Consider the following 13,251-nt stretch of genomic DNA (forward strand, 5'->3'; position numbering starts at 1 on the left):
TAAAAGTCTTGAATAAAAGTAAGGTATCCTGTGTGGGATTATTATAGATTTCTTTATATGAATGTGGTATCTCTTTTTGGAGGCAAAGAACGAATGGAAAGACATATATCCCTGGAGATTAAAAGAAAAATTAATCTAGAAACAATTGCTGGAAGTTTGGTCACCAGTTAAATATCAAACTCATATATATATATATATATATATTCCTATATATGTATCTCTGAAAATCATATATATATGATTTTCAGATTATTTTCCATTATAGGTTATTACAAGATATTGAGTATAGTTCCCTTTGCTATACAGTAGATCCCTGTTGTTACCTAGTGTATATATAGTAATGTGTATATGTTAATTCCAAACTCCTAATTTCTCTCCCCCTTTCCCCTTTGGTAACCGTAAGTTTGTTTTCTATGTCTGTGAGTCTATTTCAGTTTTGTAAGTAAGTTCATTTGTATCATTTTTTAAGATTCCACATATAAGTGATATCATATATTTGTCTTTCTCTAAATAACAGACTCTTGAAACAGAATGTATTGAATAGCTAAGCTAATTTATGTCCTTGAGTAAGCTTGTATTTCTTAAATAATATGTATATATAAAATTGGGTTGACTATTTTTACCTGGTTTCTAGAAATGTCAGATTTGGCTAAAAAATCTCAGTTGCCTCTGTTTTCAGAAAATCATCTAATATTTAAAAGCTAAGATTTTAGTGGTAACCACTGGAAACTGAAGCAGAATCTGAAGAGTCAAGTCCCCAGTCTCAGATCAAATAAAAGTTCAGATCCTGAAGCTGAAGGAAAAGTAAAGAATACTAAGTGAGAGTAAATTTCTACTATCTAGACACTGGGTTCTCATCTGAGAGAGGTAGTTAATTTTAATTCAGTTAAACATCTATGAAACTCCTACTCTATCTACCATGAGACAGCTAAATTGGTCGGCAGGACTGGTAGGGCAGTGGGATGTAGTAAATCAGAGGCCAGAGCTCCTGGGCAAGTAGTTCCGTCTCTGCCACCAAAGAGCTGTGCAACTTTGGGTAAGTCCCTTTAAGTCTTGGGCCCTCAGCTTCCTCATTTACCAAGTGAAAAACTAGATAAACTTTAAGAACATGCCTGGTTTAAAAAAAACATAAATCTGAAATCTCAGCTTTAAGTCTTTTACATAGTGATATTATTCCAGACATAAAATATTGTACAGTAATTTTTTTAATCTTATGACTTCAAATAAGATAAGCTGCTTACCGAAGATAAAATGGAACATATAAGAGAAACAGGAGTAATAACACTCATTTAAATAAGTCATTAAGAATCAATTTTTTTATCAGTAAATGGAGGTTGTAAGATTAAAAACCACTGCTAAATGTTTCATTCAAGGGCCTTAAACCAATTTTCATAGGAGTACAATTATAATCTCTCATTATCTACATAGGACCTTTTTTGGGGGCAGCAGAGAAAAAGAATTTACTTGCACTGAGGCTTGTGTGAGCTCCTGCATGGTACTTCACATTGTTCTAACTAGAGAAAGAACAAGTTGAAGAAAATAATTTCTTTTATTAAGAAGCTTCTACACTGAGAAACCTAGCACTTTTCACTGTAAAAACATACATGAAGGCTTAAAATTCCACGTTTTGAAAAATTTCTTAAACAATAACCTTAAAATTAAAATTCAATTATCAGGGCTTCCCTGGTGGCACAGTGGTTAAGAATCCGCCTGCCAATGCAGGGGACACAGGTTCAAGCCCTGGTCCGGGAAGACCCCACATGCCGCGGAGCAACTAAGCCTGTGCGCCACAAGTACTGAGCCTGCGTTCTAGAGCCCACGAGCCACAACTACTGAGCCCGTGTGCCACAACTACTGAAGCCCACGTGCCTAGAGCCCATGCTCCTTAACAAGAGAAGCCACCACAATGAGAAGCCCGCACACTGCAATGAACAGTAGCCCTTGTTCGCCGCAACTAGAGAAAGCCCGCACGCAGCAACAAAGACCCAGTGCAGCCAAAAATAAATAAATTAAAAAGTAGTTGTATTTCTAAAAAAGATAATTCAATTATCAACAGCCATCAGTACAAACAGAAAACACTATTTTTGATTCTTATTTCTGCCTCCAGATACAGATTGTTGTTATCAAAGCTGTTTGTAAGAATGTAAATTTTATTCTAGGTTACCACTCTGTAAACTAGGTAATATACTCAGAGCTTTGCAAGATTTAAAAGGAAACAAACGCTGGTAGAAACAGTAGCATAGAATAAGCATCCAGTTAAGAAAACAAAACCAAAATCATTCAGTTGGACAAAAAGAGGAAAAAATAGCTGCCAATACCTACAGAGCCAAATGACTTAAGTTCTTTTCTACCTTTATTCTGGTTTTAATGCCTAGATGAAAATCAATGTTTATTGAGTCTTTAAAAAGCTTCTTCTTCTTCTTTTTTTTTGTTTAAATTCAAGTTCAAGTGGTTTTATTAACTATTTTTAAACTGAAAAATACAGGGAAGAAAAAAAGACTCAAACAGTACCAAAGGGTCATCTGTCATTTGACTCTTAAAGATCCTTATTTCAAAAATTCTAGCTTGATAACAAAATGAGTATACATATTAAACATATTAAGAATGTTTAGGACATTAAAAATACAGCTTGGTAGATATTTAATTAAATCCATAGCTCAGGTATATATAAACAGAGTTATCAGAATTTAAAAACTTAAATATTACATGTATAAATATTTCCTAAGCAAAACTGCAGTAAGGGCTTTGTTTAGATTTCTTTTTATTTACTCAAACTCCTAATTTCATACTTGGCTAGAAGAAAAAAAAGAAGATTCTAGTGACATACGACGGCTTAACTTAAAAAACCTGCCTCCCCAACAAAGGAGACAGGAAGACAGAAGACCTTTTGGAAACCAGCACAATGTCTATCCTTCGAGAGAAAGTTGGTTCCACTTACCCGGATTGTACGTTGTTTAGAGCATCCTGTAATAGTTCTTTCTTTTTTTTTTTGTCCTGAAATAGCTAACAGTTCTCTAATTTCTTCATGAAGGAGGTGTTAGTAACCGTTCAGTGATAGACCATAGATCGATCCTTCTCAAGTTCTTTCATAAATCATCCACCGTTTTCTGATAAATGGTGAAAAATGATGACAAAACCTCTTTACATAAATTCATTCTTCAGATGGATCAGGGAAGTTTAAAAATCTAATTAAAACAACTATGCTGAAATGCTTCTTTCTTGAAAGTCTCCTTTTGGGGGGTTCCTATATCTTCACACTTCCCAGTTCCCCTCCTATCCCACTGGTGGTTTTAGTCTCCTTTGCTGGCTCTCTTGACCTTAAAGGTCAGGAGCCCACAAACTTGCTACTGGATCTCCTTCTCTTTATCTACGAATGCCATTTATATGCCAATGACTAGTAAACCTATTTTTCCGCCCTGACCTCTTTTTTAGAACCTCATACTCACATACCCATTGTCTACCTGCTATTTTCATTTTAATGTTTAACAGGAAATCTCAATCTTAACATAAACAAAACAAAGCTTTGGATCTTCTACCCTTCCCTAACCTCAGTAAGTGGCACCAACCATTCACTCAACTATGAAGCCAAAAATCTCTGGAGTCACTGACTGCACTCTCATGTCCCTCATACAATCCATCTGCAAATTCTCTGCCTCTAAAACATATCTCTAATACATGCACGTTGCTAAGATTTCCACTTCTGCCATCCTTCTAAGTCACCTTTGCTCTTACCTTGACTATTTTATTTTAACAGCCTCCTAATGAGCTTCCCTATTTCCATTCTTACTTTCCTACAATCAATTCACCATATAGCAGGCAGGGCAAATCAAATCACATCATTCTTTGCTTAAGACCATTACCACTCAACCAAGAATAAAACTCAAATGATTTATCCTGGCTTACAAAACACCGTATATGATTTGACTCTGTCTTCCTCTCTAATCTTACCTCATACCATTTTTTCCCGCCCTGTGCTACACTCCAGCCACATTAGTATGGTTTCTCAAAAAGTCCACTTCATTTTTGTCTAGGGTCTTTGTGCTAGGTGCTTCTTCTGCCAGGCATGATCTTTCCACTGCTTTTCACACATCAGGAAGCTTCTTAGCATTCCTATCACAACTTATATGTTATGTTATCAGCAAAGCCTTTCACAATCATTTCTTCATTAAAAACGTTTTCATGGAGTAACTACCACATGCCAATATTGTTCTGGATGCTGGGGGGAAGGTACCCAATCTTATTAGTAATTAGGGAAACACACATTAAAACCATAATGAGAATCCTCTTCACAGTCAGTGACTAAAATTAGATAAAGATTGACAATCCTACATGCTGATGAGGATGCAGAACAATAGAAACTATCTTTACTGCTCATGGGAGTATAAATAACAGTAATGTTCTTAAAAGGCCAAAATAGAAGTAATTCAAATATTCACGAACAGAATAGATAAACTGTGGTATATTTACACAAAGAAAAGTTACACAGCAATGAGAATGAATAACCTATAGATACATTTAAAAATAACATGGTTAAACTGCACAAACAACTTTGAGCAAAAGAAGACACCAAAGAAAATATACCATAAGAAGCCATTTATATAAAATTCAAAAACTTAAAACCACTGTATTAGAAGCTGATATTGTGGTTATTTTGGAGGAGGAGGTAGTAAGGAGAGGTTGTGACAGAATATGAATGGAGTTCTGGGGTCTATTTCTTGGACCGGATGGTGGTTACATGGGTGTGATTACCGTGATAATTTACTGAGCAACAAACTTGTCACCTGGGCACTTTTCTGTAAGTTTTACTTCTATAGAAAAGTTTTAAAACAGTTTGTGTTCTTTAGACTGTTCAGTTTTTATGATTATGAACCCATACTATTACAGAATGTTAAGGATAATAGCTGATGGACTCATACTAGAAGGTCTTCTTTATGAAAAGAGCCATGAAGAAACTGTTGTTTGGTCTTAGTATCAGGAATAGGTGTGACCTTGGACAAGTTATTTAGCCTTGGTGAGCCTATAATATGGGAATAATAATTTTCACAGGATAACTGTGAAGATTAAAATAATTATCCAAAAGATCTATACCTGGTTTAGCAACAACATAGAAAGCTTAATAAAAATGGGGAATACTTGCTTTACATTGAAAAGCTACTAAGTGAATAGAACTAGAATTACTTTTGTGAGACTTTATGGATATAAAGCACATTAAAAATATTTTATTAAGACATAAAAATTGAGCAAAGCTGTATAATGGGGAAATATTTTTTAGTATAAGTGAACTACCTTCAGTCTGGAATAAATTTACCTATTCCTAGAACATCCACTGGAACACATCACCATCAAGAACAAGTGAAAACATAAAATGTGTATTCCAAAAACATTTTCAAATCAGCTGTTTAGCGTGTATTTTCGCGTGAAACAATGCCGTAAATGGTAGCAAGGCTTCAAGGAACCCAGAGGAGCTTAGTCAACTGATAATTTGGGTGAACCATATGATTATACTTCTCAATATGTCAATACATAAATGAATTCTGAGTACATTTCCTTTGGCTTATAAATGAGATTAACTTTCTACCTCCTTCTATCTCCCTTTCCTGGTATTTAGAAAATATTCTTTGTCTTTAGTGGTCGGCAGCTGCAAGAAGACAGATCAGCATTGAAAAAGTAGATGGCTTATTCATTTCTGGAATCTACATTTTTGTTTTATGGCTCCGAATGAAATGTTCCTGATGTCCAATCTGCCTGAAAAAATTTCATTTTTCAAAACCCAGCCCAGATGCTGTTGCCATCTTATCCCTGTATGTTTCAAAGAAGGCTATATAGCATATGGTAGTTAAGTGCATGGATGGGCTTAAAGTTATATAATCTAACATTCTACCTCTATCACTGACTAGTGTATGACCATGGGGAGTTATTTAATACCCCAGAACCTCAGTTTTATGACAAGTAAAGCATGAATAATAATGATGCTACCTATTTCAGAGGACTGTTGTGAAGATTAAAAGAAATAAAGGAAGTATAATACTTAGTACAGTGTCTGACACAGAGCAGCTGTTGAATGAATGGTAGCTACTATAATGCTATACTTTTCATTATGTATTACAATTTGTTTATTTGTACGCCTATATCCTTTGTTAGACTGTGAGCCCCTTGAGGCTATGGATTGTGTTTCAATCTTCTTTCTCTTCAGTTCTAAACCCAGTGCCTAGTACAGAGTAGGTGATGTGAGGATAGATGGGTGAAAGGGCAGGAGGTGGGAAGATGGGATAACGAAAGCACTTAAATTGGGACCTTGGGTCTTTTCTATGTCTCCCATGAGGACAGAATGTAGGGTTAAGGGGAGGATTTAACCACAGCTCCTGCCAGGTCTGGGGCAGCAAGAGTTTCCACAGTGGCTTCTGTGAAGCTCTTGGCAGGGTAAAAGGCTTCAAATTAAAAGACTGCTATGGTAGGTAGGTAATACTAGGAGCAAAATTAGGTGGTGAGGGTAGGAATCGCAGGAGTTGGGAGTCATAGAAATCACATGGATGGATGACAGTAAGGTGCAGAAAGTGAAGATAAATCTCTATTTGCAATGTTAACAGAGAGAGCCCTTGTGGCTAGGTCAACTGCAGAATTTACTTACTGGATATATGCAGATTCATGTGTCAAGGAGGACAACACAGTTAAAATATTGTCATTAATTGACATTCTTAGGATTTTAAACATCGATGACATGTTTTCTAATCTAATGTCTCTGTAAGCAGCACAGAAAAGAACAGGCCAAACTGGATTAGATCCTGGCTCAACCATTTATTATTTGCATCATCTTGGGAAAAGTTACTTAATCACTGTGAGTCTGTTTCCACATCCATTCAACTGAGGATACCACCATCACATGGGATTATTATGAAGATGAGTAGTAATAAATATGAAGTATCTGACACAATGCTTGGCTGACAGACCAATGAATAGTATCTATTACTGTTATTTTATAGATTAACAATATATTCAGCCATTCATAAAAAATAACCTGCTTAATCCTCTTTACTATTTCATACAGCTAACTATGCTAAGTGGTCATAGCTGTTATAACATGTACAACATTGCTGTATCTTCAGGAAGATGAATCTACAAAGTTTGTCTCACTATTTCCTTCAATATTTAGAGAAGTACAAAGATCAGCTAACAAAGTGACTATTAACAGTCACATGCTCAAATACAACATTAACACTTAAAAGTCAATTCTTATGTTGAAAGCCAAAGATTCTGGCAAATTTTAGCATACAGACAAAAGTTAAGTTGGAGCAATTAGATTGACTTCAGTTATCTTTTTTTTTTTTACCACTGTGAAGTGCTATACACAAGAATGAAAAAAACACTAAAGAAGTGACAACTTGTTTAAACTTCTCAAGAACCTGGTCCAAAAAAGAGTAATTTTTTTTTTTTTTTTTTGCAGTACACGGGCCTCTCACTGTTGTGGCCTCTCCCGTTGCGGAGCACAGGCTCCGGACGTGCAGGCTCAGCGGCCATGGCTCACAGGCCTAGCCGCTCCGCGGCATGTGGGATCTTCCCGGACTGGGGCACGAACCCGTGTCCCCTGCATCGGCAGGCAGACTCCCAACCACTGCGCCACCAGGGAAGCCCAAAAAAGAGTAATTTTTATAGTAAGTTGACTACAACCATTTATCTCAGTTTAAACGTTCACTTGTTTTCACTTATCCTTTCTTTAGTTATAAAACTTTGAACAGGTGCATATATTAAAATCTGCTCAGAAAACATAATGAAAAGAAGTCTCCAACTGGAGACCTATAGTGGTTTCACATTATCTATAATAGTAAACTTAATCTCTTCTAGCTTTGAAGTTTCACCATAAGCTGGCTCTATTCAGTCTAACCTTATTTCCACAACGCAGTCGCGTTAATTCTTTTTTTACATAAATTTATTTTTTTATTTATTTATTTTTGGCTGTGTTGGGTCTTCGTTGCAGCATGTGGGCTTTCTCTAGTTGTGGCATGTAAGCGGGGGCTACTCTTTGTTGCGGCGCGCAGGTTTCTCACTGCGGTGGCTTCTCTTGTTGAGGAGCATGGGCTCTAGGAGCGTGGGCTTCAGTAGTTTGGCACGCGAGCTCAGCAGTTATGGCTCATGGGCTCTAGAGTGCAGGCTCAGCAGCTGTGGCGCACAGGCTTAGCTGCTCTGTGGCATACGGGCTTTTCCCGGACCAGGGCTCGAACCCGTGTCCCCTGTGTTGGTAGGTGGATTCTTAACCACTGAGCCACCAGGGAAGCCTAGTCACATTAATTCTTAGTCAAATCTGGCCTCCTCTAAACTCCCAACCCCATACCCACTCTCACCTCTGTGTGCTTGTGTGGTCCCCAGCTGTACTCATTCTCCTCTCTACTATGCTTTCTAACTGGGACTCGGTTAAGCCCAGGACTCTGGCCTATTCTGAATCACCTAATTAGCATCTTATCACAAACTGTTCTAGTTTTTAATTTGCACAATCTAGCTCTCTATTTTAACAGAAGAAACTTCTACCTGTTAAGTAATTTTCTTTTCATGTTTGCATAAGATAAAAGATTGCTTTCACAAGCCACAGAAAAAACCCTACCTACATTAAAGTTAAACCTCATAACTATTATATTTTCTGCCATTCCTGATGGGGAGAATATCATTATTTATTTATTTATTTATTTTTTGCAGTACGCGGGCCTCTCACTGTTGTGGCCTCTCCCACTGTGGAACACAGGCTCCAGACGCGCAGGCTCAGCGGCCATGGCTCATGGGCCCAGCCACTCCACGGCATGTGGGATCTTCCCAGACCGGGGCACGAACCCATGTCCCTTGCAGCGGCAGGCGGACTCTCAACCACTGTGCCACCAGGGATGCCCGAGAATATCATTATTTTTAGTTAAGGTACATTCCTTATCACTAGATGTCAAAATTATAAATGGGAGATTGCTTTATTTTAGTCATAATTTCGTTTGGGAAAATCTTTGAACATAAGGAATAATTCTTAGGGTTCTCAAAAGAATAAGGGTTTCTACAACATGCTTATTTGTAACTCGTTCTTTCATTCATGGCTACCAGATCAGAACAGATTATAAAAAATGCACACGAATAGGTAAAGATTATACATGATCCTGAATCCCTCAAATGTTATCAGAGCTGAAAATCAATATTTATAGGCATGACCTCCCAAATTTCAGGACAAATTAAATTAAACCACATCTAAGATTTATCATTTTTGTTAATGTTTTGTTTTTTCATTCAGATTTTACTTAGATTGACTGCCTCCAGGAGGTATTACCCAAAACACTTAGACTTTCACTGAAGAGTGTAATACCAGGAAAGGGTAATATCCAAACTTTTTCCTTTGAGGTTTAAATTAATTTAGTGAAGAAAATGAGTTTCTTTCTTAACAAATGAGGTTTATGTTACCCATTCAAATCTCATCACTGTGAATAAACATTATTATATAAATAATTCAAGGTAAGAAACACACTTTTCCATTCATGTTTAGCCAGATATTTATCATTAAAATAAAAAGGAAACTGACCTAGAGCCACATTAATAAAAAGTGTCTCTCTAATCAAAACACATTATTTTAAATAATTTAAATTACCTAGTATAGTATCTAGTAAAACTATCTGAAAATTTCATGAGCTGAATCTCACAGATTCAAGGCAGTGCCAGTTTAAAAAGTATTCAGATACTAAGAAATCTGTTAACTGATATTAGGCAAGTATCCTTTTTTGCAATCTCGGTAATACCGCTTGGGAAAAAGAAGAGTAAAAAAAACTTCCCTCTGTCCACAACGGTAAATACCACAAATCTACTATAGAAGTAAAAAGAAAATTTTCGTTTAATTTAAGTAACTTTGACACCTAGACAAACTACCTTTTCAGATCACAATAAACAAGTGAAATATTTGCCATACAAATATTAATTGATCATTTCAGATCATGATTAAAGAGGTTTAAGGAAAATAAATCCTCAATATTGGAACAGAAAAATTCATGTTAAAAAGAAGGTAATCTTCCAAAATATTATTATTAATCATAATTAAAGATTCACAGAAAATACTTACCATGAAAGAGTCAGTCATAAGCAATAATAAAGTGCTGTGTCAATACAGAGGAAGGAAGAAAGAAATATGTGAAGATCAAAATTTATCACTTACCTCATGATTCAGCTCTGCTATCTGATCTTTCAGTTCCCTAATGTACTGGTTAGAATCAGACTTGTTAAGCTGCCCTTGAAGCTTTCCTTCTTCTTTCTGTTTTGTGACAATACAACAAAGCAAAATCAAGAGACAATTTTCACAGCATATACTCGAACATTTGAAGATACAGGACAGCACAAGGGTATATCCTTTAATCGGCTAAATTCTGAACAAATCTATTCTCAAACTATTTCTGTACAATAATTAATAGTAAACTATATTGAATATTTCTAAATAGTGCTTATTATATTAATACAATTTATAAAATGTACCTTTTGAGAAACTCTTAGAAATCAATAATCAAATGGGTCTACTAGTGAAAAAAATTACCCTAGAATTCAGAAGCCATTTATCCAGTTATTTTGAGGGCAAATGCTTTTCTATCCGTTCTATAAGAGATTCAATGCTTAGCTGAGAAGGTTGTAAGCCTCCTACAGCTACACTACAAACCTGCTTTTGCTGGGGAACAGAGAAGGAAATAAAACAGGTTCTCCAAACCACTCTTAAAAGGGGAGAACAGGGCTTCCCTGGTGGCGCAGTGGTTGAGAGTCCGCCTGCCAGTGCAGGGGACATGGGTTCGTGCCCCGGTCCGGGAAGATCCCACATGCCGCAGAGCGGCTGGGCCCGTGAGCCATGGCCGCTGAGCCTGCGCGTCCGGAGCCTATGCTCCGCAACGGGAGAGGCCACAACAGTGAGAGGCCCGCGTACTGCAAAAAAAAAAAAAAAAAAAAGGGGAGAACAGCTCTGAATCTCTTCTGTTTAATTAGTTCAGGAATGTGATTAAAAGGTGCTCCAATCCTAAGAACTAGTTCTAGAATCATGCTGGGATCATTTTCCAGGGAAGTAGACTAGGAAGGGGAGGAGCTGCCTTTTTCTTATACCACCTGAAAACAAATGTACTTTGAAGGTAAAGAACTTATTAAAGAGTGAAAACAGGATTGTTTCTGTTATCTCCAGATTATTTGTTTAGGAAGTTGATGCTTAAAATGTTAAGAAGCTCTGATGCAGAAACATCTACTGAAACTACTCATGCCAGAAAAGTACCAATTCACTTTCAACAGTCATCACTCAGTTTCCTTCCATGGAGACAACCACTGTTGACAGTTTTTTTAGTGTAGTCTTTCCATGGTATTTTCTACATATATAATCAAACACACATGTATACCCACATATTTTTACTCATATTATCGACACTATACAAGCTGTTCTACACTTGCTATTATCTCTCAAGAATACAACTTGAAGATCATTCAATATCAGTATACATAGAGCAGAAAGATAATACATTTTGATTTGGAAGAGCTCTGAAGTTCCTGTAAAAGTTATCTTAGTGGTATCTAAATATTTATAGGTTTTTTAAAAGTGGTTTAAAAAGGTGCCTTAGGTTCTGTACAATTACCTTGTAATGGGTTGTAGTGAAGAGCATTTTCCAATGTGGAAAATGTTTCTTTCCACTCACAGTAAGAAGGGACCTTGGACATTATCCGGTTTGGACCTCTGAATGCAGCCAAATCCAGCCTCTACTTTTCTTCTACACACCTTCCCCTAACATCCTTGGCAGAAAGAAGAACTAGACAGAGCTGCTCCGGCAACAGAATGCCTCTGCAGAGTCAGGGCACCATGCCAACAGGATTGCTCTTCTGTGTTAAACTATCTTTGCCACCTTGATTTCATTCTTATGTACCCTTAGCGTGTTCTGCAAATCCTTTCATCAAGTTACTCCTATACATACCTTTTTTATTTTATTTTTTTCTTTTGGCAACCTGCCTTAAAAACCTTTTACTGGAATTTGGCCTGCTAAAGCAGTCTGATGTAACCAATGTTTGTATAGATTTAAAAGAAAAACTACTGTTTCTACAGGCTTTAAAACTTTTCTTATACATTTAAACACATGAATATCACATATAATCATCTAAGCAAAGAACTAACTTAACAATTACTATATTCCAAATATGCAGGGCTTCTTAAATATATACAAGAGACACCTTATGGTTTTCAGCCACATTCCCATATATATTTTTTTGCGGGGGGAGTTCGCGGGCCTCTCACTGTTGTGGCCTCTCCCGTTGCGGAGCACAGCCTCCGGACGCGCAGACTCAGTGGCCATGGCTCACGGGCCCAGCCGCTCCGCGGCATGTGGGATCTTCCCGGACCGGGGCACAAGCCCGTGTCCCCTGCATCGGCAGGCAGACTCTCAACCACTGCGCCACCAGGGAAGCCCCACATTCCCATATTTAAGAAAAAAATTTTTTTGAAGATTTAGTTAGAAGTATTAGTATGATGGCCAGAGAAATGATAGCAGAACCAATAGAACAGCAGGGATACCAAGTCAGGATCCTAATCAAACCATCTCTGAAGCCTTCCTTACCTGTTTTTTCAGGTATATGAACCAATAAAGTCTCTTTATTATTTAAACCAGTTCGAATATGGATTTGTCCCTTGCAACCAAAAAAAAAATAAAAGCTAACATATCTTGAGCACTTATTAGACCTTCACAATTGAGGTTCCCCACAGGAATTAAGCCCTAATGCCTAAAGCATCATTGTATGTAATGATTTAACTTACCCCCATGCATCTAAAATCGTACTAGCTATGTACCATCCTTAGAAGAATCGAGAAAATAGTTACTCAGTTTTCTGTAGGACTTAATTCTCTTGTGGAGCTGTGGTGGAGAAAGTCTGGGGCTTACAATGAGCTAGGAATTGTTCTAAGTCCTTTATACGTAATCATCACAACAACCCTGTGTAATAGGTATTATTTTTATTCATATTTCCTAGATAAGGAAACTTAAATGAAAGACTGAGTGAACTGTCTGTGTAAGAGTCACAGCAACAGTTGACACATTTTTCACCTTAAATTTACTGCACTATGAGAAATAATGAGAAATAATGAAACATGAACATGAGAAATAATGAAACAGAAGAGAATATATGGAAATCTATGCAAAGGATCACACAAATTAGCTTTCTTGGATTTGTTACAAAAATCTTTATGTATTTATTTCAGCCTCTGCTGATTTAAACGGTAATTGCAATATCAAAAGA

The 13,251-nt window shown here is 36.9% G+C and overlaps 1 protein-coding gene across 4 annotated transcripts in view; it reads right to left on the reverse strand.

The window, feature by feature from the left end:
- The window catches only part of EVI5 (ecotropic viral integration site 5), a 211,682-nt gene that overhangs the window by 21,163 nt on the left and 177,268 nt on the right, over positions 1-13,251 (reverse strand). For all 4 annotated transcript variants that reach the window (XM_032652186.1, XM_032652180.1, XM_032652169.1 and 1 more), the window contains one exon: positions 10,166-10,261. In XM_032652186.1, coding sequence (XP_032508077.1) covers positions 10,166-10,261 — 96 coding nt within the window. The remainder of the gene's footprint in view (positions 1-10,165; positions 10,262-13,251) is intronic.

The sequence above is a fragment of the Phocoena sinus genome, chromosome 1 (genome assembly GCF_008692025.1).
Source record: "Phocoena sinus isolate mPhoSin1 chromosome 1, mPhoSin1.pri, whole genome shotgun sequence".
Taxonomy (NCBI): domain Eukaryota; kingdom Metazoa; phylum Chordata; class Mammalia; order Artiodactyla; family Phocoenidae; genus Phocoena; species Phocoena sinus.